The 27,834-nt window shown below is 43.6% G+C and overlaps 1 protein-coding gene across 2 annotated transcripts; it reads left to right on the plus strand.

Moving 5' to 3' along the window:
* Nucleotides 1-262: 262 nt before the first annotated feature.
* TMEM41B (transmembrane protein 41B) lies at nt 263-27,834 on the plus strand. Of its 2 annotated transcripts, none has more exons than XM_075927958.2 (7): nt 263-463; nt 6,980-7,097; nt 10,096-10,224; nt 20,536-20,629; nt 21,586-21,690; nt 23,065-23,203; nt 24,759-27,834. In XM_075927958.2, the coding sequence occupies exons 1-7, from the start codon at nt 382-384 to the stop codon at nt 24,926-24,928; spliced, it is 837 nt and encodes a 278-aa protein (XP_075784073.2). In that variant the 5' UTR covers nt 263-381; the 3' UTR covers nt 24,929-27,834. The 2 variants fall into 2 exon arrangements, with proteins under 2 accessions (XP_075784073.2, XP_075784072.2); XM_075927957.2 differs by having other exon boundaries at nt 352-490.

Consider the following 27,834-nt stretch of genomic DNA (forward strand, 5'->3'; position numbering starts at 1 on the left):
CGCCCACGACTGGCCGTTAGCATAAGCAGCCCAACCTCCACTTTACAGCATGGATTGACGAGGCGCCTAGCGCCTGCCGCCGAATTACCGTATTGACAGGCTTGAACACAGTCTTGATTCAACGTTACTACAGTTAAGTGTTTGTCGTAATTAATAGGCTAAACACGCCACCATGCTTGGCGTTACCGTATTTACCAGTTAAACGCGGAACCGCATCCCCGCAGGTTCAAGTGAGCGCCGCGGACGGGGCATGCGCCGTGTGAGGCGTCCATGGGGTGATGGGAGCGGTGGGTCCCGCCTCCTCTCGCGGCTCTTGATGCCGGGGCGGCCTGGGCTGGGCCTGAGTCTCGCCAGGCGGCCGCTTCCTGGCAGTGCGGCGACATGGCGCAGCGCAGAGCCGGGGAGCGGAGTCCCGGAGACCAGGCGCGCGCCCGGCCCCTGCCCCAGCGGCAGGGCATTGAAGGTGCTGCCTGACGCTTGCAGGGGCGGCGTGAGTCAGTGGGGCAGGGAGAGCGGCTGTGTGAGGAGGAGCTATGGGGGCAGGGAAGGCTCCGTGGGTCAGTGTGTGGGGAGAGGATGGGGTGGTGTGCGGACACTGCGGGGCAGGGAGAGGGGCTGTGTGAGGAGGAGCTACGGGGGCAGAGAGAGGGACTTTGTGGATATGTTAGTGGGGAGGAGATGGAGTGGTTTGGGGATACTGGGGTAGGAAGAGAGGTTCTGGGTCAATGTGTGGGGCGAGGACATGGGGGTGGGGAGAGGGGCTCTGTGGGTCAGTATGTGGGGAGGGAATATGGGGGAAGGGAGAGGGTCTCTGTTGGTTAGTGTCGGGGAGGGGATGGGAGTGGTTTGGGGTCACTGGAGGGTGGGGGGAGAGGCTTTTTGGGTCAGTGTGTGGGGAGAAGACATGGGGGAGGGAGAGGGGGTCTATGGGGAGAGGGTATGGAGGTGGTTTGGGGACACAGGGGGGAAGGGAGAGGGGCTCTGAAGCAATGAGTTGGAGTGGGTTGGAGTAGTGGGGGAACTGGGGAGTTGCACCTTAGCATCAGTGTGCCTGCTGGGAGCTAGCATTTCCTGTTTTTTCACATGCATGTATGGAATGAATTTTGTTATGTTCACCAATGTGCAGCTGATATGTGGCAGGGTTGCAGCCTAGGGGTTTGGAGAGTGGGAGGGAGTCAGGACTGGGACTGATGGTTGAGTTTTGTGTGGGGGTGAGGATTCTGGCTGGGGGTCGTGGGTTCTGGGTGGAGCTGGGCAAAGGGGGTGTGCGATGCAGGCTCCTCCTGGTCTGGCAGGGAAAGAGAACTCCCTCGACCCTTTCTCTGCACAGCAGCAGCTGGGCTGGGGGGAAGACATTTTTCTCCTGGCAGTGGCAGATCCATGACTTGGGCCTTGGGATGAGAGATGTCTCTTCCCACTCTAGTTGGGGACAGGGCCCTTGCTGCTGCACAGCTAAGAGGGAAGTTATGTAGGACCAGGGTCACTGAGATGGAGTTGGTTTGAGGCAAGGGGAGGTGATCTGTGGGGTTAGTATCTAGGGAGGGCCACTGAGGGGAAGTTGATTTGGGTGCAATGAGGAATTGGGGTGGGTATCCTGTGGGCTCAGATAGTTTGGGGCAGGGAAAGTGCCGCTGGTCAGTATCTGGGGAAGGGTTAAATGAGGTGGGATTGGTTTGGTAAGGATGTGAGGGGAGCACTGTTTGGGATTGATGTTCAGGGGCATACAAGTCACTGAAGTGGCATTGATTGGGGAAGGCGGTAGGCAGTGTTGTTGGCTGCGGCTGCTGCTAAGCAAACAGATTCATTCTGTGCTGATGGACATCTCTGCTCTTCCAGAAGGGTAAGCAAGGGAGCAAGCCTCTCCCTGCCAGTTACCCCTGGTGCCCCCCTTTCTGCCCCCCAGTGTTTCCCTTGCATATGTGTCACTTACCCAGTGGTTAGGATCTGAGTGTCTTTAAAGCAGGCATCTCACTTTGGTCAGCTCAGATTTCCCTGTTGTTTGTGAGGGGTGCTGTCTTGAACCATTCTTGGATTTGTGGCATCTATGAATTGTGAATTCTGTTACTTGTTACGGTTGTCAGGGCTGGGCATTTTCAGGGACATAATATTTATGAAGGATTGAACTACACACAATTGTACAGAACACTGTTTTGTGACCTAACCTGATGGTAGGGAGGTCAGAATGAAAATAAATTCTTTGATTCCAGTGCTGCAACCCTCTCATATAGCCCTAATTGCATGGAGTGGCTTGCAAGATTGGGCCTTTCACTTCTGTATACTGGGTATGTAAAATAGTGGAGTAATTTTATATGGTTCTAAACTAATAGAAAATCCCTTCCCACCTCTATCTAAGTATGTCATTGCCCTAGTAGGTGTAAGGATATGAATGTGTACCTGGTTAATTGATGAACCTGGGCTCAACGGTTAATCTTTATGGTTGCACTCTGCTCCAGCACCCTCTGCCCCTCCGGTGTGCGCACGGAGCCAGCTTATACAGGGGCAGCAGTGCTGGTGGAGAAGAGGAGGGAAGGCGGCTCTGCAGGAGCTACCGCTTCCTCTTCACAAATTTTCAGCAGTTACGTTTACCTAAATCAGTGTTTCTCAAAGTGGGCCGTGGCCCACTCTGAGAGAGCTGCTAATGGGCCACTCCAGTTTGTCCCATTGGCTCCATTTTTGCTGTGTGCAGCCAAAGGGAGCTGCAGGAAACAGTGTGGCCTTGCCCATTGCTTCCTGTGGCTCCCCTTGATTGCAACTGGTGAACCAGAGCCAATGGGAGCTGCAAGGCTCTATGGCAGGGGTGTCCAAACTTTTTTCAAAGAGGGCCAGATTTGATGAAGTGAACATGCGTGAGGGCCGACCATTTTGCCTGACATTCTTTGAACCATTAAAATTAAATGCAAATTAACTATTTTATGCAAAGTTTATTGCAAACGGCATACTTTTCATTTCGTCACATGGATGACAAATCTAAACAGGTGTTAAATCACTCTGCCTTTCCTATCTGAAGGCCAGATGAAAAAAAAAATCCAGGAAGCTGAAATATATGTCAGGAACATTGTAAAGTACATTACATATTATCAACTTTTAAGTTAAAAAAATATGAACAGGAACATAACACCAACTATACATGTTGTGTCCAAATATATTTATAACTGATTTAGACCAACTGACATTAACTGAGATTTTACAATGTATTCATCTCAATTGAAAAAAAAAAAATTTCCTACACTAATGTGAAGGGTGAAACTGAGATCTGGACTGCAGCACAGGAGAGTGCAGGGCACGCTGGCCTCACGGCGGCACGGGGGCAGGGCGAACCCGCAGCCGAGCGGGGCTGCGGACGTGCCCTACATGGCAGGCTTTAGGACCGCAGCGGCCGCCATGGATGGCGGCGGCGCGGCCAGAAGCGGCGCGCTGTGCGCTCCAGTTCAGAGAAGCGCCGGGGAGCCAGGAGAGGGGGAGGAAGCGGGGGCTGTCCCCGCACTCTCAGCCCCAAAGCGGAGGGCCCGCGGGGTCAGAGAGTGCAGGGCACGCTGGCCTCACGGCGGCACGGGGGCAGGGCGAACCCGCAGCCAAGCGGGGGAGCGGGGCTGCGGACGTGCCCTACAGGGCAGGGTCTAGGACTGCGGCGGCAGCGCGGCCCGAAGCGGCGCGCTGCACTGCGTGCGCCAGTTAAAAGGAGCACCGGGGAGCCGGGAGAAGCGGGGGCTGTATTAAATCCGACCGCGGGCCGCAATTGGCCCGCGGGCCGGACTTTGGACATGCCTGCTCTATGGCTACAGAGACAGTAAGTAATCAAACCAGAGTGGCCCATTAGCAGCTTTCTCAAAGTGGGCCTCTGGCCCACTATGGGAAACATTGACCTAAATAAACACATTTAACATACCCAAGTACACCTGATTATGGAAGGCAGCCATGTGTATTTGGTCTGATAATCACAATAGTTGCCACACCTTCTCTGGGTTGTGCTTTATATCATTACAGTTTGGAAACTGGCATAGTGTTACAGCAGTTTACAGTCTTTAACCACTTGCAGTAAATTCTCTACTGTTTATTTTGCAAACCTAGAACAGATTTGGGTGGAATGGGTGAAGAATGGAGAACATATTAAAACATGCTTAATTTTGCTACATTAGTTCCATCTGGAAACTTTTTTTTCCCTTAAAATAGATTATCATCCTGGAGAAGGTGATGGTAAAAAACCCAAAAGACACAATTAAGTCTGTAGCTGAATGATTCAGTAACTCTAGCATTTCAGACAAAACAGTAGCAATAATATTAAGAGAATATGGTAAACATTTGTGCTGATTTCAAGGCAAACTGACAAAGTAAATAAACTCGAAAGTATTCACAGCCCTTGTTTTGTTATGTTTCATCATCTCATTGCTTGCTTACAACAATGAAATGGTAATGCAATAGACTGCTGTGCATGTCGCATAGTGGCATCATAATCATGCTACCAGGAGCTGCAAATGAAACCAGCACCTTGGGATTTTTGTATTGTAGAGCCCTAGCAGAGAAACTAAGGGCAGGTATACACTTACAATTTTTGCTTTTTCTATATTTTAACAAAATAGCTATGCTGACAAAAGCTTTAGTGTAGATGTAGGTATGCTTCTTTAAAAACAAAAGCTTATTTTACTTAGGAAACGAGTATCCGCTACACCAGGGGTTCTCAAACTTCATTGCATTGCCACCCCCTTCTGACAAGAAAAATTACTACATGACCTTAGGAGGAGAGACCAAAACCTGAGCCTGTGTAAGTGCTTCCACCGTGGATGAAAGGCTGAAGCCCTCCAACCTGGCTACTTCCACTAAGGATCTTTAGGGGGTAGCCGAGTTAATCTGTATAGGTAAACTGAAAAAACAACAAATAGTCTGGTAGCACGTTATAGACTAACAAAACATGTTGATCTCCCCTATTTATTTTGGCCCTAGACATCCAACACTCCAGTCATCTGAAGAAGTGGGCTGTGCCAACGAAAGCTCATGATACCATCTACATGTTTTGTTAGTCTATAAAGTGCTACCAGACTATTTGTTGTTTTTCCACTAAGGATGTTAAGAAGTGGGTAATTGACTAATTGAATAGTTGATGCATTTTTGCATTGACTATTTGAAAGCCAAAGGCGGAGGTACCCTATCGACTAATCGAAAGCATGGAACCCCGGGATCAGCTGAGGGGTCCCCAGATGACCCTGTGCTCCACATGGCACTGCTGCTTTAAAATGCCACGAGGAGTCCAACACTGGGCTCTTTGTGGCATTGAAAGTGGCAGCGCGGCGTGGAGCGGCTGACCCCAGGCTCCGCGTGGTGCTGCCACTTTGAAGTACCCTCCCCCCCGCCTTTGCTGCCTCTGATTGAGGCATTTGCTTATCGGATAACCGAATAGTCCTTCACATCCCTAACCTCCACCCATGGCTAAAGCCCTTAGGCTTCAGCCCCAGGTGGTGGGGCTTGGGATTTGACTAGAATGGCTGAGGGGCTCAGGGCTGAGACAGGGTTGGGCACAAGTGCTCTGGCTGCGAGTGAAGGCTCTGAGGTGGGGTTGGGAGTACAGGCGGTGGGCTCCAGGTTTGGGGAGGGGTTCTGGGCTGGGAGTTGGGGTACAGGAGGGTTTACAGGCTCTGGGCTGTAGGTGCTGGGATGGGGCCAGAGATGAGGGTTTTGAGGTTCAGGAGGGTGCTCAGGACTGGAGAGGGCTCAGGGTATCTCTCAAGATAGGCCAACCCCCCTCAACCTGAAGCAAGTCCTTTCCAGCAGCCGCACACCATACCTCAGATATATGCACCTTGGAACCTAGCCTAGCAACAAGCCCCATTGCCAACTTTGTCCACATCTATAAAAGTGATACTATCACAGGGTCTAGCCATGTAATCTACAACATTAGGGGCTCATAAACCTGCACATCCTCTAATGTGATTTATGCCATCAAGTGCCAGGAGTGCCCATCTGCCATGTACATTGGCCAAGCCAGGGATAAATGGACACAAATCAGGCATTAGAAATGGTAACACACACAAAACAAACCTGAAAAGGGAACATTTTAACTTGCCTGGATGTTCAGTCATGGATTTAAAAGTAGACATTTTTCAACAAAGTAATTGATTAGTGAAATTCCAGAGAGCATCTGCAGAACTGTAATTTATCTACAGATTTGACACCATTATTCTAGGCCTAAACAAAGACATTAACTGGTTTGGTGCACTACAAAGCCAATTTTTCCAATTAACATCTTCTCTGCCACATCAAAAGCTATGCATGGGACACATTTAGTTCTTAATTAGCATAATTAAACTGTTCCTACAGTTGACAGATACTGCCTCTGCTGTTATCTTGGTTTCTGTTACTTCCACTCCAGTTCAGCTGATGAAGTGGGTTTTGCCCATGAAGGCTCATGATTCTATATATTTTGATTAGTATTTAAGATACTACAGGGCTACTAGTTGTTAATAAGTAATAATATGTTAAGTATGTGTAAAAATCCTATAGAAAAGGCAAGATGTCTTTTCTAAACTTATCCCATAGGATTTACCTTGATTAGCTGACATGTTTCAAGATACCTTTTCTTGTAGAGTGAAATGGCCTGAGTTAGTGCAGAGCCAGATCTTCACTAAGGAGTTAGACAACATGGATTCAGCATTTTGTTTATTGTAGCCAAACCAGTCATGGGGAATTTTTGGCAAAAAATGTACTGTTTCTAATGTTACTTCACTGTTATTAGCAAAGGTGTGAAACAGGTTTTCTCCCTTAATGTATTAATTGAAGTAAGTAATTAGTCCTTATTTGGATTTGTCAGAGGAAGCTTTGCTCAATTAAGGAATGCAAGATTTTTCCTGAAACTTCTAGGGAATATGAGAGAGAGAGAGAGAGCTTTTTGTTGAGAAGATTTGTTATCGACAATATACTTATTCTTCCAATAAGTTTAATTTTGAGTTCCGTAGTATTTATCTTTTACTATAATTTTGTTTAATTTTAGGAAAGGCCCATGCAGAAGGTGGATCAGCACGAATGTCACTCCTCATATTAGCATCTATCTTTCTGTCTGCTGCTTCAATTATGTTTCTAGTATATAAAAATTTTCCACAGCTTAGTGAGTAAGTATATTAAGAAGGATTCATTTGCTGGCTTTTCTTTGTAGTATCCTCTACAACAGAGGTCTCAAAAGTCAATTTATGTTAGAGCTAGTGGTGGTACTTAGATCCTCCTAGTAGGCCAGTGGGCACTCCCCTGGCAGTGCTTCGGGAGTGAGGGGGTGAGCTGGCCAGGTGTACCCTACTGCATGTTTCCAGGCCCTACCCTCAAATAATTTAAACCCACCCTGAGTCTTCCCCCAACTAGCAGTACGGTGGCGCTAGAGCAGCTTCTGGCTGCTAGCTCTGCACTGCTGCCAGGATGTTGCTGTGGCGCTATGTGCAGAGCCATCCTGTCCATTGGATGGTTTGCAATGGCTGCTGGGTGACTTGTGGCAGCCGTGCCAACCATCCTATAGATGGGATGGTCCCCTACACTCAGGGTAGCCTATGTGGTCCTGAGCAGGCTGGGGCAGCAGCAGGAGTCAGATACCCTTCGCATTCACCACAGTGGAGAGAGCTGCAGGGAAACGGAGCGATGTATCAGCCTGCTGTTCTCTGCTACCATTGCCCAGGCTAGTCTGATTGCTGTGCTTCACCACGGCTTCCACTGTTGCAGTGAGTGTGGGGAGGCCCAACCCCTGCACCTGCCCCATACCAGGCCCCCCTCCCGGTAATCCCTGAGGCTGCGTCCCTCAGTAGGGAGGCTGGAGTAGGGGGACCTGGTGCAGCAGGATCTGGGCTTGGGGAAAGGTATGGATTATGAATTTGAAACCCCTGCTTTACAGCTAAAAGTTTTAGGAGGTTCACAGATTGACATAACTCAACATTTTCACAACCTGATAAAAATGTGAAAGGCAGGGGTAAGGGAGGAGATTCATAAGACAATCCAGAAAGTCAAATTTATAAAAAGTCAGATTGAAAATATCCAGAAGCAAGTGCTTAAGACAGCCTGCCAATGCTAGTCTAGAAGCAAAAGTATTATCACTTTACCTATACTGCTGTAATTTAAGCACTACAACCTTCCCCTGTTTGGATATAGTTATACTGGTACAAATGTCATTTTTATACTGGTATTGTTTGTTCTCATATGGATGGGGGAGCTAAGCTATACCTGTATAAGGCACTGAGGCTTTGTCTACACTACCTACTTTTGCAGAAGAATCAATGCAAATGACACGCTGATTGGCATTTTCTCTAGCTTCATTTGCATAATCTCTTCCAATGCCTTTTGCGCAAGTGGTTTTTGCGCAAAAACCAGCAGTAGCTGTTTTGTGCAAGATCCTTATGCCTCTCCCGGAGATAAGCATTTTCTCACACTTCATTTGCATGATCAGCACTTCATTTACTTTTTGTGGAAGAAGCAATACATGTAGTGTAGACAAAGCCTTATGTAGTGGTATAATTATGTCCACAATAGGGAAATTAACAGGTAATTGGTTAAATGGTTACCTGGTAAGCATCACCCTTAACAGGTGATGCGTACTGGATAACAGTTGAACAGTACCTGGGAGCAGCCCTTCAGTCCTGGGCAGAGGGCTGATTCAGCCCTGCTGGCCCCCTTGTGTGAGGCTGCTGGCTCTCAGCCTGTGTGGGGGTCGGCAGAGACAGCCAGGCTGGTGTGGCCTCTGCCTGTGGTGGAGTGCTGTAGCCTGACCTCAGTGGATGCACTCCAGCCCAGCTGGAGCAGCCACACACAAACCTCCATAATTGGTTAAATGCAGTGTCTGCATTGCATTTAACTGTTTACCCAATTAAACAAGATTTTACATCCCTAGTCCACAGTGGGGATGTAGTATTGCTTTTACCAATAGTATCAATAACATTTTTATTGCACACTTCACTTAAATAAGGTATAACAATAAAAAATTGTACTACAGATTCCATCCTTAAAAAGTACACACTCATAGGCTACGTCTAGACTGGCATGATTTTCTGGAAATGCTTTTAACAGAAAAGTTTTCCATTAAAAACATTTTCGGAAAAGAGCGTCTAGATGGGCATGGACGCTTTTCCGCAAAAAGTGCTTTTGCGGAAAAGCGTCCATGCCAATCTAGACGCACTTTTGCGCAAAAAAGCACCGATCGCCATTTTCGCGATCGGGGCTTTTTTGCGCAAAACAAATCTCAGTTGTCTACACTGGCCCTTTTGCACAAAAGTTTTGCACAAAAGGGACTTTTGCCCGAACGGGAGCAACATAGTATTTCTGCAAAAAGCACTGATTTCTTACAGTAGGAATTCAGTGCTTTTGTGGAAATTCAAGCAGCCAGCGTAGACAGCTGGCAAGGTTTTCCGGAAAAGCGGCGGATTTTCCGGAAAAACTGGCCAGTCTAGACACAGCCATAGAGTTAAACACCTGAAAAATGTTTCTTCTTGTGAAGGATGAAACACTCCATCCCTCCTCCAAAAAATCTCAATTTTAATTTTTTTGTCATCCATGTAATCTGAACAAGGAGAAAAAAATGTTGTAAACTCCTACAATTATCTGAAGGTTTGAGCTGCAGAGTATTGGCATGTCTACACTAGGAAATTATGTAGAAATAACTCCCAAAATAACTCTCTTGAAATAGCTTGTCCACATTACAGAGAAGCCTTGAAATGAGTCTTGAGGCAGGCTCCCTTAATGTGGATGTGCTACCTCAACTTAGAGCCCCAGGAATCACGGGGAGTAATTGCTTTGAATGACTCTGGGGGAGTATTTTATTTCAAAATAGCAACAGTGGAGTGTCCATACTACTGCTATTTCAAAATAATTATTTTGAAATAAGTGTTATTTCTCATGGAAAGCAGAAGTTGTTATTTCAAAATAACGGGCTTGATAGTGTGCATGTGCTCTGCTTCTTGTTTCATAACAAGGGGAATTATTTCAAAATAACTCCTAAGTGAGACCAGGGTTCACAGTTTTGTGTTTTCACACCAGAAATTAGACTAATTGTTTTGCTTACATTATAGCTCTTTATTATATTATATTGGGGCGACTGTGTTTGATTACTTAACATTCCTGAAATTCTTTTTTCTTTAGAGGAGAGAGAGAATGTATAAAGATTCCCAGAGACATGGATGATGCTAAGGCTTTAGGAAAAGTCCTCTCCAGATACAAAGACACCTTCTATGTCCAAGTATTAGTGGCTTATTTTGCCACATATGTTTTGTATCCTTTTTCTGTTGATGTGAAAGATGTTTAGTTGCAGTTAGTTGTATTTTTTTTTCTGAAAAATGTGGAGGGATGTAAACTGCCTGACTGGTTTTAAACAGATGATGAAAGTTAAAAATGTAACTATTGGGATGTCTTTGGGCCAGTATTGAAATGGACAAAAATATTGATCTCTGAAGTACAAAGTTTTTTGTTTTGTTTTGTTTTTTTCCCCCTTGGGTATTTCAGTGCCTGCCTGCTTATAAGAATGGACTCATGGGAGGAAAGTTTTGTGTATATATACACTAGTAAATGCAGCTAAAACATTGTTTTAAATCCACCAATCTTGACAGCGTCCTTTTTAGAAATGATTCTTAATATTTAACTTAAATTAATTTGTATTATAGAACATATTGGTTCATTTGTTTCAAATAATTTTTATGGACCTTGGAGATCTTAATCTCAATTTTCTTTTTAAGCTTAGCCCCACGTTCCTGAGATATTCAAGCAAGGCCTATATTACAGCTACTATGAAAAGAATATGAGAATTTCAACTTGTATCCGGGGCGTTACTAAAACGTATTTCAGACACACACCTATGTAATGTCTATTTTATACAAAATTGCTGGATCTCTTTATGTGAACGAACTAGTACAAGCCATTTGGAGTTAAAATACAGACTATTATTCTAAACAGCAATTCTGTTTTTGTTGATGGTGCAGGGTTCAGAATATCTTAATTAGTAATGGTCTGGGCTCGCCAAGTGGCGGCGAGCCCTGCTCGCCAGCCGCGTGGTTCTGCGGGCTGCGCTGGCTTTGCGGCTTGTAATCTACTCGCCACAGGTGAGTAAATTACATGATTTGTCGAGCCCTGGTAATGGTGATAAAAATGAACCTTCAACAGCTGTTCCACTTAAAATTTTTAAAAAAAGGATAGTGGAGGAGGTCTGCTCGAATTCAGTATGAATAGTTTTGGTAACTCAAAACAGGGTTGTTAGTAATTTATTTTACAGCTGATTATATTCCCAAAAGCAGTTCACAGATCATATTTTAAATGGATTCTATACAAAAGGGAAATGAGTTGAAATGACAAAAGATGGATGTAAGGTAACAAAACAAGTGTTTAAAAAAAATCAGCTGTCTAAACACTGTGACATCTGCTACTCTAATAATTAAATATCTTTTAGATTAGCTGACCTAAGTCTGTCTCCAGTGTGCATGCTATGATGTTTTTATCTCAAACCCTTGAAATATGCTTACAAAGCAATTGCACACTTGGTTCATTTTACTCTGCGCTTATTGTGTTGTTCTAATATAGCGGTGGGCTACATGCGGCTGACTGGGATAGAGCCCTCCAAAGCCTCGGATATCTGCTTTATATCCACAGATATGGATACAGATACCTGCAGCTCACTTTTGCAGTTATGGATGTGGCTGAGGATACAGATTTTTGTATCCATGCAGAGCTCTACACTGGGGTTCTGCCTGCAGCCTGTGGAACGTCTTTCTGTCCTCGTCTCCCACATGCCTCTTGCACACTGGGACAGTGGAGGCCTGCACTTTGCTTGCGGTATGCTGTGAATCAAGTGTTCACAGCTGTTAAACTCTTGGTGGGCGGGAGAGGAATTGGAAGTGTGCCTCAGAGAGCAAGAGACGTGGAGGAATGAGGCAGAGAGGGGGTATGCTGGCTTCAGGTGGAACCCCAGCAGGCTACATGCCCAGTGGGGCCAGATTGCCCACCACTGGATTTCAATCATGCCATGGAGACCCACTCATACAGCCTACTCACTAGTCTTGGTTGCCCATCACTAGATCTAATCTGTCTCACAGCTAACATCAGAATAGCATTTTTAAATATAAATAATGCTAAATTTTTGCAAGTTCTGTTACCAATGAATAAAGTACCTTGTCCCTACTGATCATCGTGAACCACCATCATGGGAGGATATCTCCCTCCCATGTCTTACGGAGAAGATCTTGCTCCCTACTAGCGTCATTAGCCAGACCTCCCTTGCTTGCCCGACACGGGCCTCTGAAAAGACTGCACCAAAAAAGCTCCATCAGCCTCCTTCTCCACTGAAGAAGTTGCTGCCACTAGATAGGGCAATTGCACCTAACACCTGTCAAGGCATTCCAGGTCCTCCTGACCTGGTTCTCTGAGGCCCTGGGCATTGAAATCTGTAATTCAGGAGAAGGTCCGCTCACCAACCACGTTGTTTGGCACGCTACGCATGCGCTAATCGCTCTGCGGTGCCGTGTCGGCTTAAAATCTATTCGCCCCAGGAGAGTAGATTGACTAATTTGTCGAGCCCTGGTCATTAAGGGAAGTGTGTGTTGTGTTTGGGGCTTTCTTGCTGTGTACTGAGCTTGTGTTTGTGAGTGAGGGTTGGTGTATGTTTTTTGTTTCCCGTGTTTGTGAGTGAGGCTTTTTTTTTTTCCACTTTCCCTTTGCCCTCCCCCTCCACTTCATGGAGTGTGTGCTGTGATTGGCAGGTAGAAACTGTTGGCTTCTAATTAAAGTTTGAATTCTAGAACCCTCTGCTGATTGGCTGAGCCTTGGTGGGGGAGGGACTTTCAGGAACTCCAGGGCTTTTTAAGGCAGTGGGCAAGTGACCAAGGAGCTTGCGAACAGGTGAGTACTAACAGGGAGTTTAGAGAGGGAGTTGGGAAGGGTGTGAGATTCTCTTGCCTTGCTTCTTAAATCCCTTCTCCAGGACAGCAGCAATGGATGATGATAGCTCTGCTGTTACCTGCACGGAGTGTGCCATGTTTGTCTTCCTCCCGGAAGAAAGAACGGATTTCATCTATACTAAGTGCAAGCTGGTCGACATTTTGGAAGAAAAAATTAGAGGACTGGAGGCCCAAGTGTCGACCCTATGCTCGATCAGACAGGATGAAGACTTCCTCAATAGAAGGCAGCATTTCCGCCTGCCATGCTTGAAGGGTTAAGAACCAGAGAGGGCAGTACGGGACCAGGAAGAGAACTGGCAGCATGTAACTTCTAGAAGGGGAAAAAGGCCAGCACGGGAATCCCCCAATGCTATAGAGGTAAGTAATCGCTTTCAGGCTCTCTCCACAGGCTCTGCAGTGCTGAATGCTTAGGAAGGGACATCACAAGGAAGAAACCAGAAGGAATCACCATCGACTGGAAGGCATGGGATGCGTAGTCCTAGGGATGGTGGTTCCACAGCCACCACCCCCAAAAGAAAACAACGGGTGGTAGTGGTCGGGGACTCCCTTCTAAGAGGGACTGAGTCATCCATGTGCCCTCAGGACCTGGAATCTCGAGAGGTGTGCTGCTTACTGGGAGCTCGCATTCAGGATGTGACCGAGAGGCTTACCAAACTGATGAAACTTTCGGAGCGCTAACCCCTTTCTGCTTCTTCATGTGGGAACTAATGATAAGGCCAACAATGACCCTGAATGGGTTACTGCGGATTAAGGAGCACTGAGAAGAAGGATCCAAGAATTTGGAGCGCAAGTGGTATTCTCGTCCATCCTCCCTGTTGAAGGGAGAGGACTGGGCAGGGATCGTCGAATTGAGGAAGTAAATGTGTGGTTGCGCAGGTGGTGTCGCAGAGAGGGCTTTGGTTTCTTTGACCATGGAACTCTGTTCTGGGCACAAGGATTGTTAGGAAGAGATGGGATCCACCTAACAAAGAGAGGAAGGAGCATCTTTGTGGGCAGGCTTGCAAATCTAGTGAGGAGGGCTTTAAACTAGATTTGTCAGGGGATGATGACCAAAACCCTGAGGGGAGTGGGAAAGTCAGATACCGGGAAGAAATGCAAAGAGGAACGAGCAACAAAGGAGGACCCCTGATTCGAATGGAGAAGATAGGGTGATCAAATGGTTATCTTAGGTGTTTGTACGCTAATGCGAGATGTCTGGGCAACAAACAGAAAGAACTGGAGGCCCTGGCCCAGTGTAAGAAATATGATTTAATTGGGATAACAGAGACTGGGTGGGATGACTCGCATGACTGGAGTGCTGTCATGGAAGGGTATAGATAGTTCAAGAAGAACAGGCAGGGGAGAAGAGGAGAAGAAGTTGCACTATATGTAAGAGCACTATGATTGCTCTGAACTCCAGTATAAAGATGGAGGATAAACCTGTTGAGAGTCTATGGGTTAAGTTTAGAGGTGCAAACAACAATAGCAGTGATGTTGTGGTTGGTGTCTGCTACAGACCACCGAATCAGGTGAATGAGATAGATGAGACTTTCTTCGGACAACTGAGAGAAACTTCCAGATCGCAGGCCCTGGTTCTTGTGGGGGACTTTATTCACCCTGACATATATTGGGAAACCAATACGGCAGTACACAGGCAATCGAGGAAGTTTTTGGAGAATGTTGGGGATAACTTCTTGACACAAGTGCTGAAGGATCCGACCAGGGGCCGTGCACAGCCTGACTTTCTGCTCTCAAACAGGGAGGAACTAATATGGGAAGTAGAGGTGGGTAACAACCTGGGAAGCAGTGATCATGAGATGGTAGATTTCAGAATCCTGACAAAAGGAAGAAAAGAGAGTAGTAAAATACACACCTTAGACTTCCAAAAAGCAGATTTTGACTCCCTCAGAGATCTGATGGGCAGAATCCCCTGGGATGCTAACATGAAGGGGAAAGGAGTCCAGGACAGCTGGCAGTATTTTAAAGAAGCCTTATTGAAGGCACGGAAAGAAATCATTCCGATGCCTAGCAAGAGAGGCAAACACGGTAGGAGACCGGATTGGCTTACAGGGGAAATCCTTGGTGAACTTAAGCATAGAAAGGAAGCTTACAAAAAGTGGAAACCTGGGCAAATGACCAGGGAGGGGTTTAAATGTATAGCTCGAGAATGCTGGGGGGTTATCAGGAAGGCGAAAGCGCAAATGGAATTGCGACTGGCTAAGGATGTAAAGGATAACAAGAAAGGTTTCTACAGGCATGTTAACAAGAAGAAGGTAATCAGAGAGGATGTGTGGCCTCTACTGGATGAAGGAGGTAACTTGTGACAGATAATGTGGGGAAAACTGAAGGACTCAATGCTTTCTTTGCGTCTGTATTCATGGACAAGGTGGGCTCCCAGACTAATGCGCTAAGTGATGCAAGATGGGATGAAGCTGGACAGCCCTTGGTGGGTAAAGAACAAGTTAGGAACTATTTAGAAAAGCTAACTGTACACCAATCCATGGGGCTGGACTTAATGCATCCAAGGGTACTGAGGGAGTTGGCAAATGTCATTGAGGAGCCTTTGGCCATTATCTTTGAAAAGTCAAGGAGATCGGGAGAAATCCCAGATGATTGGAAAAGGGCAAATGTAGTGCCCATCTTCAAAAAAGGGAAGGACGATCCAGGGAACTATAAGCTGGTCAGTCTTACCTTGGTTCCTGGAAAAATCATGGAAGGAATCCTTAAGGAATCCATTTTGACGCACTTGGAAGAGGGGAAAGTGATTAGGAATAGTCAGCATGGATTCACAAAGGGCAAGTCGTGCCTGACCAATCTGATTAGCTTCTATGATGAGGTAACTGGCTCTGTGGACATGGGAAAGTCAGTGGATGTGATATACCTTGACTTTAGCAAGGCTTTTGATACGGTCTCCCATAATATTCTTGCCAGTAAGTTAAGGGAATGTGGATTGGATAAATGGACAATAAGATGGATAGAAAGATGGCTAGAAGGCCGGGCCCAGCGGGTAGTGATCAAGGGCTCGGTGTCAGGATGGCGGTCGATTTTCTAGTGGAGTGTCCCAAGGTTCGATTCTACGACCTGGTTTTGTTCAATATCTTTATTAATGACCTGGATGGAGGGGATGGATTGCACCCTCAGCAAGTTTGCGGATGACGCTAAGCTAGGGGGAGAGGTAGATATGCTTGAGGGCAGAGATAGGGTCCAGAGTGACTTAGATAAATTGGGCCACAAGAAATCTGATGAGGTTCAACAAGGACAAGTGCAGAGTTCTGCACTTGGGATGGAAGAATCCCAAGCATAGTTACAAGCTGGGGACCAACCAGCTAAGTAGTAATTCTGCAGAAAAGGACCTGGGGATTACAATGGATGAGAAGCTGGATATGATTCAACAGTGTGCCCTTGTAGCCAAGAAGGCTAATGGCATATTAGATTGTATTAAGAGGAGCATTGCCAGCAGATCCAGAGATGTCATTATTCTCCTTTATTCGCCTCTGGTGAGGCCACACCTGGAGTATTGTGTCCAGTTCTGGGGCCCCCACTACAAAAAGGATGTGAACACATTGGAGAGGGTTCAACAGAGGGCAACCAAAATGATTAGGGGGCTGGAGCATATGACCTACGAGGAGAGGCTGAGGGAGTTGGGTTTGTTTAGTCTGCAGAAGCGAAGAGTGAGGTGGGATTTGATAGCAGCCTTCAACTTCCTGAAGGGAGGTTGCAAAGAGAATGGCGAAAGGCTGTTCTCAGTAGTAACATATGGCAGAACAAGGAGCAATGGTCTCAAGTTGTGGTGGGAGAGGTCCAGGTTGGATATTAGGAAAAACTATTTCACTAGGAGGGTAGTGAAGCACTGGAATGGGTTATCCAGGGAAGTAGTGGAGTCTCCATCCCTAGAGGTGTTTAAGACTTGACTTGACAAAGCTCTGGCCGGGTTGAGTTAGTTGGAATTGGTCCTGCTTAGAGCAGGGGGCTGGACTTGATGACCTTCTGAGGTCTCTTCCAGCTCTATGATTCTATGATTAAGATCAGGATGTCAGACTCAGACAGGATTGCCTTTACTATCAGTGAGGGCATGCGTGAACTGGGAAAGGGTATTATCTTCCTTTGGCAGACCCCAACAACTCTTCCTCCCTCCTCTGATAGGAGTAAAAAAGAGCAACTAGAAGAGCTTTGAAACGCCATCACCTAAGATGACTTGTGATATCAGCAGAACAGGAAAAATCCAGCTCTGTAAAAGGCATCCCAGAAAAAGAGATGATAAAATTGGACATCTTTGGCATAAGACAGATTCCTCTGCATAACTAAGCTCTGTTCTAAAGTAAAATACCTGGCTTTGTTCAAAATATAACCTTGTAACATGAAAGCAAGTCAACTTTTCAGACAAGGTTCCCACAGGGCAAGAGGCAACTTAGAGCTCATGAAGAAAGGTCAGTTGTTTAAAGATATCCTTATAGGTAGCCACAGTTATATCGGACGCTGCCATCACCATGAGATGAACTGCCTTGATTTCACGTGTCTGGTAGTTCTCTATGATGGAGGATCTGACTGTTGAACTCCATCCCTTTGAAAGGCAAACAGTTTAAGTGCTCTACTCAAAGATTTTAAGTGCCCATTGTAATCACTAGGGGAATGCACCCCAGTTCCCTATCGTGAGTGTGAGTGAGAGAGAGAGAATGAATTTTTTAAAATATATATCACTTCCAAAAGAAAGGTCCCTTTTACTCCTAGATTTGACAATCCAAGTACCGTCTGAAAGCCCCCAAGACTCAAGGAGACTGTCCTCTCCATCACATGCTCTTGGAGGCAGCAGGTTTGAGATTGTGGGGAAACAACACTGAAGCCAAGCTAGAGCCTACCCTGACCTTTAGAAGGCCCCTTGTTCTCTTCACCAGGTGTGAATTGTGCATTATCAGCCTTGGCTGCTCTAACTATTTCCTTGCCTTTCCCCCTACATGCTTCTTCCTTGTCTTTTCAGAAACACTTCTCACAACCTACTGGAATGGCTTGGTTACTTTGTCTAGAAATCATAGAAGGGGTACTGCAGGAGTGTAGGGAAATGTTTCTCTTGGTATTTTCTCTTTCTGAAGGGTGCCTTTGCCCTTCTCTTAGAGCAGAGGAGATAGTAACACTTGATCCCATCTTTCCATCCCTTTGGGCTCAATAGAGGCTTGCAGCTCTCTGCTTATAGTACTCATGTTTCTGCATAGCCTTCCACCTGGCCCACAGGAAGTACCTGAGGACCATAGCAGAGCCAAGCCATTACCAGTATTAGCAGTGAATCTTCAGTTTGCTGTCAGCACCATTAAGCATTTTGTGAAGGAGAAATATCAATGTCTACCTGATGTCAGCAACAGATGGCAACAAGCCTAAAATGTGCATTCTGCTTGTTTGCCTAAATGTGCTTCCATGTGAATCAAGAATAATCGTCCTTCATCCTGTCACTGTTAGTCTTCATAGGAGCCATGATCTTCCAGAGGACAGAGTACGATCATTGTAGCTATTACTATATGAAATAAAATCAAACCGGTTATGGCTTGGCTTGGACTTGTATATCACATCGGCATGTACTTATGTGACTGCGCTTTCCAGATTTCTATTTGTGGCCCCTTCAACTTTGGCTGTAGTTACCTTACTACTCAATAGAACAAAAGATGACCAAGGCTTTAGTCCCACCACATATCAACACAGAACTGAATTGGTGGCAAGATCCCAAGAACTTTTTTTCCCCGTTACTTCCAAGCAGCATCTCATTTCCTCAGACTTTACTGCAACCATTCCCTCAGTTTCATTAACCATTTCATGGTTAATGTCAACATTAATGTATAATTGAGTTTGAATTGACACTTCAGTCAAATACTAGACAAGGAAGTCCCACCACTGAGAGTCACTGTTGCCTTTAGATTCATGCATACAACATGGCATCAGTTATATGCTTGCTGGGGTTGCATTTGGATGGCTTCCTTTACAACCTAGGTCTAAAAATACACCTTAAATGGAGTGAGATTCTGCATGTGCTACAGTCCCTCCTGCCCACATAAATACACTTGCTTACTTTACGGGTGTCAAAGATATAATCCAGATTATGTAGTGAGAAATATGTAGTCCTTAACATGGAACTCTGTGATGAAGAGGTGCTTAAAAGGGAATACATTTAGGGTACAAAGGTGATCTCTATGCTTGACAGTCCAATATTACTATTGGTTTGTGCGCAAATTTGTCACTTATTAAAATTAAACACTTTTAAGGGGTTGTCCCATGCAACAGGTTATTGTATTAGGCCTTAACTTTTGAAGACATGGTTTCAAATTTTGGTATATGTCAGAAGTAAATGTGTTTGATCTTATCCTAGTACTGACATTGATAATACCGCACAATGTTTGGGATTTTCTGGCAACTTCCATTAAAAATCAAAGGGGTAGCCGTGTTAGTCTGAACCTGCAAAAGCGATGAGGAGTCCTGTGGCACCTTATAGACTAACAGAAGTGTTGGAGCATTAGCTTTCGTGGGCAAAGACCCACTTCGTCAGATGCATGTAGTCGAAATACATGCATTCTCTTGGTATTCACACCTCCAGATCAGCTACTAGAAGTGGGCCTCATCCTCCCTGATTAGATCCTCCTCGTCATCTCTAGCCTGCTTCTGGCCTGCATATTTATACCTGCCTCTGGAAGTTTCCACTACATGCATCTGATGAAGTGGGTCTTTGCCCACGAAAGCTTATGCTCTAACACATCGGTTAGTCTATAAGGTGCCACAGGACTCCTCGCCGCTCTTCTATTAAAAAGGTGTTTAATATGAAACAGCAGTTAATGGTTTGGGCAGAAATTAACACTAGCCATAGACTTTTCACCTGGTGGTATGTGTGCGGTCAGACTAGATTATTTTAGTGATCCTTTCTGCCCTTTAAAATTTAAGAAATGTGGTGTAAGACTGGAATGGTATGTGTGTGCTGTGGGTAATGAATGAGGGGTTTTATATTAGTCTTATAGCACAGGTTGGATCTCCTTGGTCCAGCAACCAGGGGACCTGAGTGGTCCAGAACCAGGGATCCAATACCAACCCTGAGCTGCTGCTGGCTGTCACTCTCAGCTGGCATTGATGGAGTGGGAATGTAGGGAGGGCATTCAGGGAAAGAGGCAGGGTGGCTGCAGAGCCCTACCTCTTTTTCCCCCCAAGTGTCCCCAGCCCCACTTCTCCTCTTCCTCCATCCCCAAGCTTGTGAGTCTTAGGTCACTCTGGAAGAGTGGGGGAGGAATTGCTAAGTGTGGAGCTTGGCTTTTCCCTTGAGTGTGGCGACCTAGGAGCACCCACAGGGATGTGGGACCACAGACATTTCTGGACTATTGAACTTGGGACTATAGAGGTCAAATCTGATCTTCTTTGTACTGTACCTTACCAAAGGTGTTTGATCCTTTCACTCAAATGAACAGTAATGCTAAAATCTGAAAGAAGAAAACAGTTTGCACTGATTTAACTAAAATGTATTTGCAACAAAGACTTTGTTAAATTGGTGAAAGTTGAGGTGGGCAAGGTAATCTACTTATGCCAACAGTAGTATTTTGAGGGTATACGTATTTCTAGTGTTTAGCTTCACTTTTAAACTGAAAAATGTAAAAGTTTTCTAAGCAACGTGATCTGTCCTTAACTGAGAAGCACTCAGCTTGCAAACATTTGCTATACCTGGCTCTATATTTCTCAGTATCCTCTCAGGGTTCCTTTATCCATTCCCGTTGGCCTTATTTCTTGTTTGTCTGGTAAGTATGTTTTCTTCCCCCTGTCCTCCAATAAATTGGCATTTGAGAGGACTGCTGTTGTGGTCAAGCAGGGTTTAGGAGCACTCTAAAATCCCTGCTGATGAACCCCTGAAGTTAATGAGTGAGGTTGGGGAGTGAAGGTTTTATCATAACGGTGCAATGAGGCAATGGAAATGTGCTGAACTGATAAGGCCACATTTCTAAAGTGTTCAATCAGACGTCATTGGTGTGAGCTGTTTGGGTCAGGGTGCTGACCAGATGATTAAATTATTTAGGTCTGTATTTTTTGTTACATTACGAAACTGGAGAGATACTGCATACATCACAATAAGTACACATTTTTTCCCCAAAAAATTCTCCAGTTTCCATTGGTTAGCTGAAACTTTTTTTTAAACTGAGTTTTGTGCTGAAAAAATGGTTTTTGAATGATATTGACAGGATTCAGAGTGTGTTCTGTTCTCCTCTTAAAAAAAAAAAACACCTATGGCCTCCAAGAACTTGGGGTAAAGTTTTCTTTTAAAAACATGGGGGGGGGAAGGGAAGAGAGCGAGAGCGCGCTATTGAGAGCCCTAGAGGGTAATGGGTTTTCACAGTGGAAGAATCTGAATCTATTTAGAATCCATTTAAGAGGTTTTTTACTTTTATTCATATTGTTACTATTGGGTGATTAGCATTTTTGGAACTGAAAGTAATCTTGTTACACATGTCAAAATGGATGTAAACAAATGCATCTTTTTGCCTAAACAAAGCTGTTAAAGAAAAATAGATTCCTAAATTGCTGTTATCTATGTATATGTAGGAGTGGCTAAGAAACAATTAAAAGGAAAGTCCTGTAAAGCAGCCAAAGTGGATAGCTGTATGGAGCCAGGCCTTTTATTGCTAATCAAACTAGTAGAGATTAGAGATTGTTGTACGAATTGCGAAGTATTTCTTCTCACTTTATTTTTCGTTTGCAGTGTTCTGGACTTGGAGCCTCTTTCTGTTATATGCTTTCGTACTTAGTTGGACGGCCAGTTGTGTACAGATATTTAACAGAGAAAGCAGTGAAATGGTCAGAGCAGGTAAAGTTGCTTTTGTAAACATTTGTGCTATGAGAAAATGCAAATGGGAGAAGATGGAATCATAAGGCTACGTCTATATTGCACTCTCTTGTTCAAGAACATATGGCAGAATGGCTCTTGTGCAAGAGGGGTCTTTTGTGCAAGGACAGTGTAGACTATGTCTTCATGTGCAAAAGCCCCTTGCACAAAATGGTGGCTCATTAAGTATGCAAATGAGGCATGGCAATATTCATCGCCACACCTCATTTGCATATGTTCTTGTGCAAGAGTGTGCGATGTAGACATAACCAAGGGGTTTGGGTATTCACAATAAGCCTAATAAGAAATGGCTGATTCTGATTATAACTCACACCTAGTACCTCACTCCAAGTATATTCTCCTTAAAGCAAATGCTGCTACTCACTGAGTGTACAGTATTACCTATCTCCTGCTTGCTTCTGCCTCTCTATTAGAGGCCTCAGTGTGGGGGGCAGGCAGCTCTGTCAGGGCTGGAAGCTGGCTCTCCCCAAGCACCGGTTCCTGCCTGCACCTCCTCACACTGCTGGCTTTGTGGGAGGCAGCAAATGGGGAGATGGCTATGTGCAGCTGGCAGAGGTAGAAAGCTGGCTCTTTGCTCATATCAGCTCTTCCATCTGCCCCTCCCCCCCCATGCTACTGCCTCTATATGAGGGGGCGGGGGTATGTGCAGGGAGCTGGCTTGAAAGCTGGTTTCCTGCATGTACCAGCTCCCGCCTGCTCCCCTGAGAGTCAGTAGCGCAGAGTGGGGGGCAGGCAGCTCCATGGGAGTTGGTGCTTGTAGGAAGCTGGCTTTTCCTGGCTCTCCACCCCACACTGCTGCCTCTGTAGTAAGTGGCGGGAGGGGGGTAGATAGGTGACTGCAGGAGCTGACTTAAAACCTGGCTTCCTCCCCCCCCCCCCCACTACCTCTAATATAGAGGCAGCAAGGGGAGGGTGCGTGTAGTCATTTACTCGATTAATTGATAAACCCAGGCTTATTGGCTAATCTTGTAAACAACTTCATGCTAACATCTGTACTTTGAACCTTTTCCCTTATTAAAACGTGAGTTAATTTAGCTCACTGAGCAGATATAACTTGTCTAACTCCCATCCCAAAAGTTAGAATTTCTAAACTAACGTCAGCACTATTTAACACATTTTTTTCCTGGCCCTTCTCACATACTTCAATAGGAACTTGTTTAAATATTAAAAATTTATTTTTGCTTTTAATTTTCCACTAATGAAAAGTATATATATAGCTTAGCTTATAACTAGGCTGCAGAGGCACTAAATAAGCTGTTTTTAATGTGTTTAAAGTAAGATTGTTGTATTTCAAATACAGGGATTTTACTGAATTTTTTTCTAATTTTGTGACAGGTTGAACGACACAGAGAACATCTCATTAACTACATAATATTTTTGAGAATAACGCCTTTTCTTCCTAATTGGTTTATCAATATAACATCTCCTGTAATAAATGTGCCATTGAAAGTATTTTTCATTGGTACTTTTCTAGGTAAGAATTTGGATTAATACATTGAAGCTTTTTAAGGACCCTATTGTAGGGTTTTTTTTTCCTGTTCACAGCATAATTTACAGTACCATCTGCTGGTCAACAGAAGGATTACATGACCAGTTTTATTTGTTTTTCTGTGGAACTGATCATCATAATATGCAGGAGTTTTACTTCTTTCTTCAGTATTATTCCCATTTTACAGTTGGGAGAAAATGAGACAGAAGTTAAATTATCTAAGCTTACATGCCAAAGCTGAGCTCTACAGTACTACCCTTTGTTTCGTTTTGTGATTTTTAAAAAAATATAGAACTGTTGTGTAATGAAAACATGAAACTCGGATTTATTTAATGTTTTATGCAAAATTGTTTTGTTAGAATCACATGTTTTCATATGTTGGGTTTTTCTCCAATTTTATTGCTGTAATTTTTCTTCAATTGATTAATAATTAACAAATTTTAATATGTTTTGTATAGTGTTTGGTTTGCATTTTGTTAAAAATACCTTATACCTGGTCTATGAACTGTTAACTGTGTAGGAAGTTGTATGTGACACTGGACTAGACCTTGATGTCAGTTTCTTCTGATACTGGAGTGCTGGGTGATCTTGGTCAGTGTGCCATTTCCCCAGATGCTTTGAGATCTTAGAGTTAAGTATTATGTCTCTTGACAACCTAAAAGCAAGTGGTAACTAAATTAATCTTATAGGATGGGAATTATTTCTACCTTGTTGAACAAGTGAATTATTTTCCCCTTAAAAAATTATCACCTTACGATGCCAACATACATTTATTCGTTGATGTCTCCAAAGCACCTAATCTAGTAGACACATTTCAGAAACTCCTGTTTTTCCTTGTGTCACAGGAAAATTATATCAAAGCCTTGTAGTTTTATTAAGCTACACTTTTAACACTTTTTTATTACTTTTATTTATTAGCCGTTAAATTACATGCTGTTTTTCCCTACAAAAGTTGACAAGATTGTACTATGGTGTTCAGACTTAAATGTAACAGCCTATTTGTGATAAAGCTTATTAAGTAAAATGCTTTTTTAGAAGGACATTCTTTTAAAACGTATTAATAGAAATATATGGGAACTGTAAAGTGTTCTTAGTTTGGGTGTTTAGGATCTATGATTTCCTGTGTGCCAGCATACTTTCTTGTCTTTTCTATTTTGGGAGGGTAATTCAGGGTCTTTGTTTGGAAATAGTGTATAATGTTTGCTTTCATAATGGATTGCTAACAAAAACCTATGCAGAAATGTATCATTAGAAACAAAATCAGACATAGTAAACTTCCTTTTGGTCTGTGTATGCAACCTAAAAAGTCAATACAATATACGTAGCAGAAAAAGAATGCACACTGCCTGTTTAGATAGAGGTAAGAAAAAATGGTGGATATATGATACTGTACTACTTATGAATGAAGTTGTGAATGTTATTTTAAACTGTGTCCAACACGCTTCTAAGATGGAGGATATTTGCTAGCTTTTAAAAAAAATGTGAAAGTGCGCTTTTAATGTTCTCAACTAATTGTTTGTTTTTATTTCTGTACAAATAGGTGTTGCACCTCCATCTTTTGTAGCAATTAAGGCAGGAACAACACTATACCAGCTTACAACAGCAGGGGAAGCTGTTTCCTGGAACTCTGTGTTTGTTCTCATGATTCTAGCTATCCTCTCTATTCTGCCAGCTGTCTTCCAGAAGAAACTTAAACAAAAGTTTGAATAAAGATCACACTGGATTTAAATTTCCCATATTTCATCTCAGGATCAGCATTTCTGATACTTGTATGTTTATTTTTTTAATCAGATCCTCAGCAGTGTAAAAAAGGCAAGACCTGCAATGGATAAGAACATTCTTATTTCTTTAAAGGAACACATCTTACTGTCTGAAATTCAAGGAACTATGGTCCGAAATACTCTACATGTAGTTTTGTAGGCCAAATCATCAGTGTTTTATTCTGATGAGATGAGGGAACTCAAAACACGGATTAACTTTTTTCTGCTTCATATGTGAGGCAGAAATGCAAAATTAGATTTAAAATGCAACCTACAAATATTGGTTTCTGAAAGTTGAAATAACTTTTGGTCAATGTAATTTGTATCATTCTACATGACTCTGCAGACTTGCATGTAACTTAATGGTTTAAATACTTTTCTCCTCAATTTTTAACTTTTCCCATTTACATGTTGTTCTTACTTGCCCTAGAATAATGTAATATACAGTGGCACTCACTTATAAAACAAAAGACTTTTCTGGTGGCACAGTACGTTAAGCTCTAGTAATGTAAAGCTGCAGGAGGCTAAAATGCTTCATTCTCTTCATTAGTGTTGTCTCAGTTTAAATACTTGAATTGCTTTATTAACTGAATTAACAAATTCAGTCAAATCATTCCCCTACTGTAGATTTTATTTTTGGAGAGGAGATCAGAATTTTATCTTGGCTTCTTGATTAATTTTATGCTTGTTGAGATTGAGAGACTTTTATTTGTCTAGTTTTGTCAGTATTTCATATGCATAGATTTATCCCGCCAATTTAAGATAATTACCACCTTTTGTTACACAGTATATTTCAGACCTTAAATAATTAAAGCAAATAGACTAATTTTATGTGACTTTCTCCAAATTCTCAAGTAATACAGCCTAAGAATTTTAAGGCGGGTGGAATCTAAGTCTAGGCAACAGTCATCTGCTGCCATTACAACTCATCTGACAAAAAAGGTTTTATCAGGTATACAAATTATTACAATTCTTTTCTTTATCTGAAATATTGCCATATAAAGCTCAGTTCATCATGTAATGAAAATCTTACAGTTTAGTATTTACAAACCTAGAAGGCAGCATCCTATGTTCTGATTGGTGGGTAACTGGTGGTGGGCTACTAGACTACAATTCATTTTCCAAATAAAGAGCATTGTTTTATCATCCACTAAGATACACAGTGCTTTCTCTTGAATGGTTATCACTACTGCTGTCAGTTGTTTGTTTTGTCAGTGGACCTCTTAAAAATATAAGCTCCCATTTAAGTATGTGCCTAATTAAGTGTGTAAGTCCCATTGAAGTGAGTGCTTCTTGCATACTTTAAAGTTAGACACTACCTAAGTACCTGGCTATATTGGGTCCTGACTTGTTAGTACCTGCTTTGCAATGCTCAGTTTTCAGGAATTACTTGGCTGAAATTTTGGACAATGTCTTCTCATCCTGAAAATCTTGTAATATCATGGAGCATTTTAAATATGAGAACAGTACTATACAGTGGCAGATGACCGTTTTGCGGGGCCCCGGGCAGCATAATTCCGCGGGGCCCCCCCTTTGCCACGGTGCATGCACAGTGACGCCATGCGCATGCGCAGCGGCACCACGGCGCATGCGCGGGGCTTTCTGAAGCGCGGGGCCCGGGGCGGCTGCTCTGTTCGCCCTGCCCTATATCCGCCCCTGGTACTATAAACGTGCTACTGCAAAAGGTACTGGTACCTTAAACAGCTTTATTCTTTTGTAACATAACGTGGATTTGACTCATTAATTTTATCACAGTATTATGTATAAATACATAGGAAATATATTCATTGCCTACACTGTTTTTTGTCATCTGGTTTTCTTTTATGTAAACTGACTTTTCAGTGTCCATTGAATTTTTAATTCAGATGTGGACTGCGCAACAAATTGGTGGTTGTGTTGCTAGCTAAAACGGCAATCTTTTATCACTTCTATTTACAAGGTTCTTTGTAAAATAAAGCTTTGAGCATTTGTGGGTATATAATTTTTAGTCTAAATGTACTTTAGTTATAAAGGCTGATAATATCTAAGACCTTAGATCCACCAGTCTGAATAGTGAGGCTTCTTCCTTCTGTAGTGTTAATCTCGGGGGGGGGGGGAAGTAATTCTTTAGAGATTGTTTAGAACCATTGCTAGTCCAATGACATGGCAAAATGTGTTTGTGTCCTGCCTGGCTTAGGTTGGTTGAGAGTCTACTTTTAGGTTTCATCTACGTTGTCAAATTGCGGTTTGAAGGACTCACTTTAGAATCTTCTATAACAACTGTTTCAAGTTCTCGTGAATCATGCTAGAGCCTTGGATTTTACGAGGTACTCACAATTGACTGTATAGATGGGACTAAGCTATGTTATGAACCTCATGCTGTTGCAACCAAGTTCTAATTTGCTTCCCAGCACAGTAGCTTTTTACATCATAGAACCTTGCCTTATAGTGCTCTTCTGCAAATATCCAATTGACTTCTAGTCAGCTGTTCCACATGTATCTTCATTGGATACCCAGAGAAGTTCCTTGAATAATCCCTCATCCCTGGGAACTACTCGGGAGTATCTGAATACTACAGATATTGGAATGAACAGAAAAGAATGTGGACTAAGGACCAGTTATGGAACACTTGCAATGCCACCTTTTCATTGTGAGTAAATTCAGCAAGTGATTAAGTGGGCACAGCTTTCTAACAAGGAAACAGTGTCTGTCATGAACTGAGAAGAGAAAATATAAAATGAAATATCAAGGGATTTTGAATTGTTAGGTGACCTTTTATTTTTGGAGTTGTCGTACTTCAGTAAACAATACTTCCAAGACACCATTAATAAATGTCTCTTGCATTTGATAATAAAACAAAACTATACAAATCTACAA

This window comes from Pelodiscus sinensis, chromosome 5 (genome assembly GCF_052426305.1).
Source record: "Pelodiscus sinensis isolate ZL-2025 chromosome 5, ASM5242630v1, whole genome shotgun sequence".
Lineage (NCBI taxonomy): Eukaryota > Metazoa > Chordata > Testudines > Trionychidae > Pelodiscus > Pelodiscus sinensis.

Bases quoted from the DNA above. Each gene is read 5' to 3' on its own strand.
- TMEM41B (XM_075927958.2), top strand. From the start codon at position 382: ATGGCGCAGCGCAGAGCCGGGGAGCGGAGTCCCGGAGACCAGGCGCGC. The intron at 7,098-10,095 runs GTAAGTATATTA...TTTTTTCTTTAG, and splicing joins AATTTTCCACAGCTTAGTGA to AGGAGAGAGAGAATGTATAA. The intron at 10,225-20,535 runs GTATCCTTTTTC...AGAAGCACTCAG, and splicing joins TATTTTGCCACATATGTTTT to CTTGCAAACATTTGCTATAC.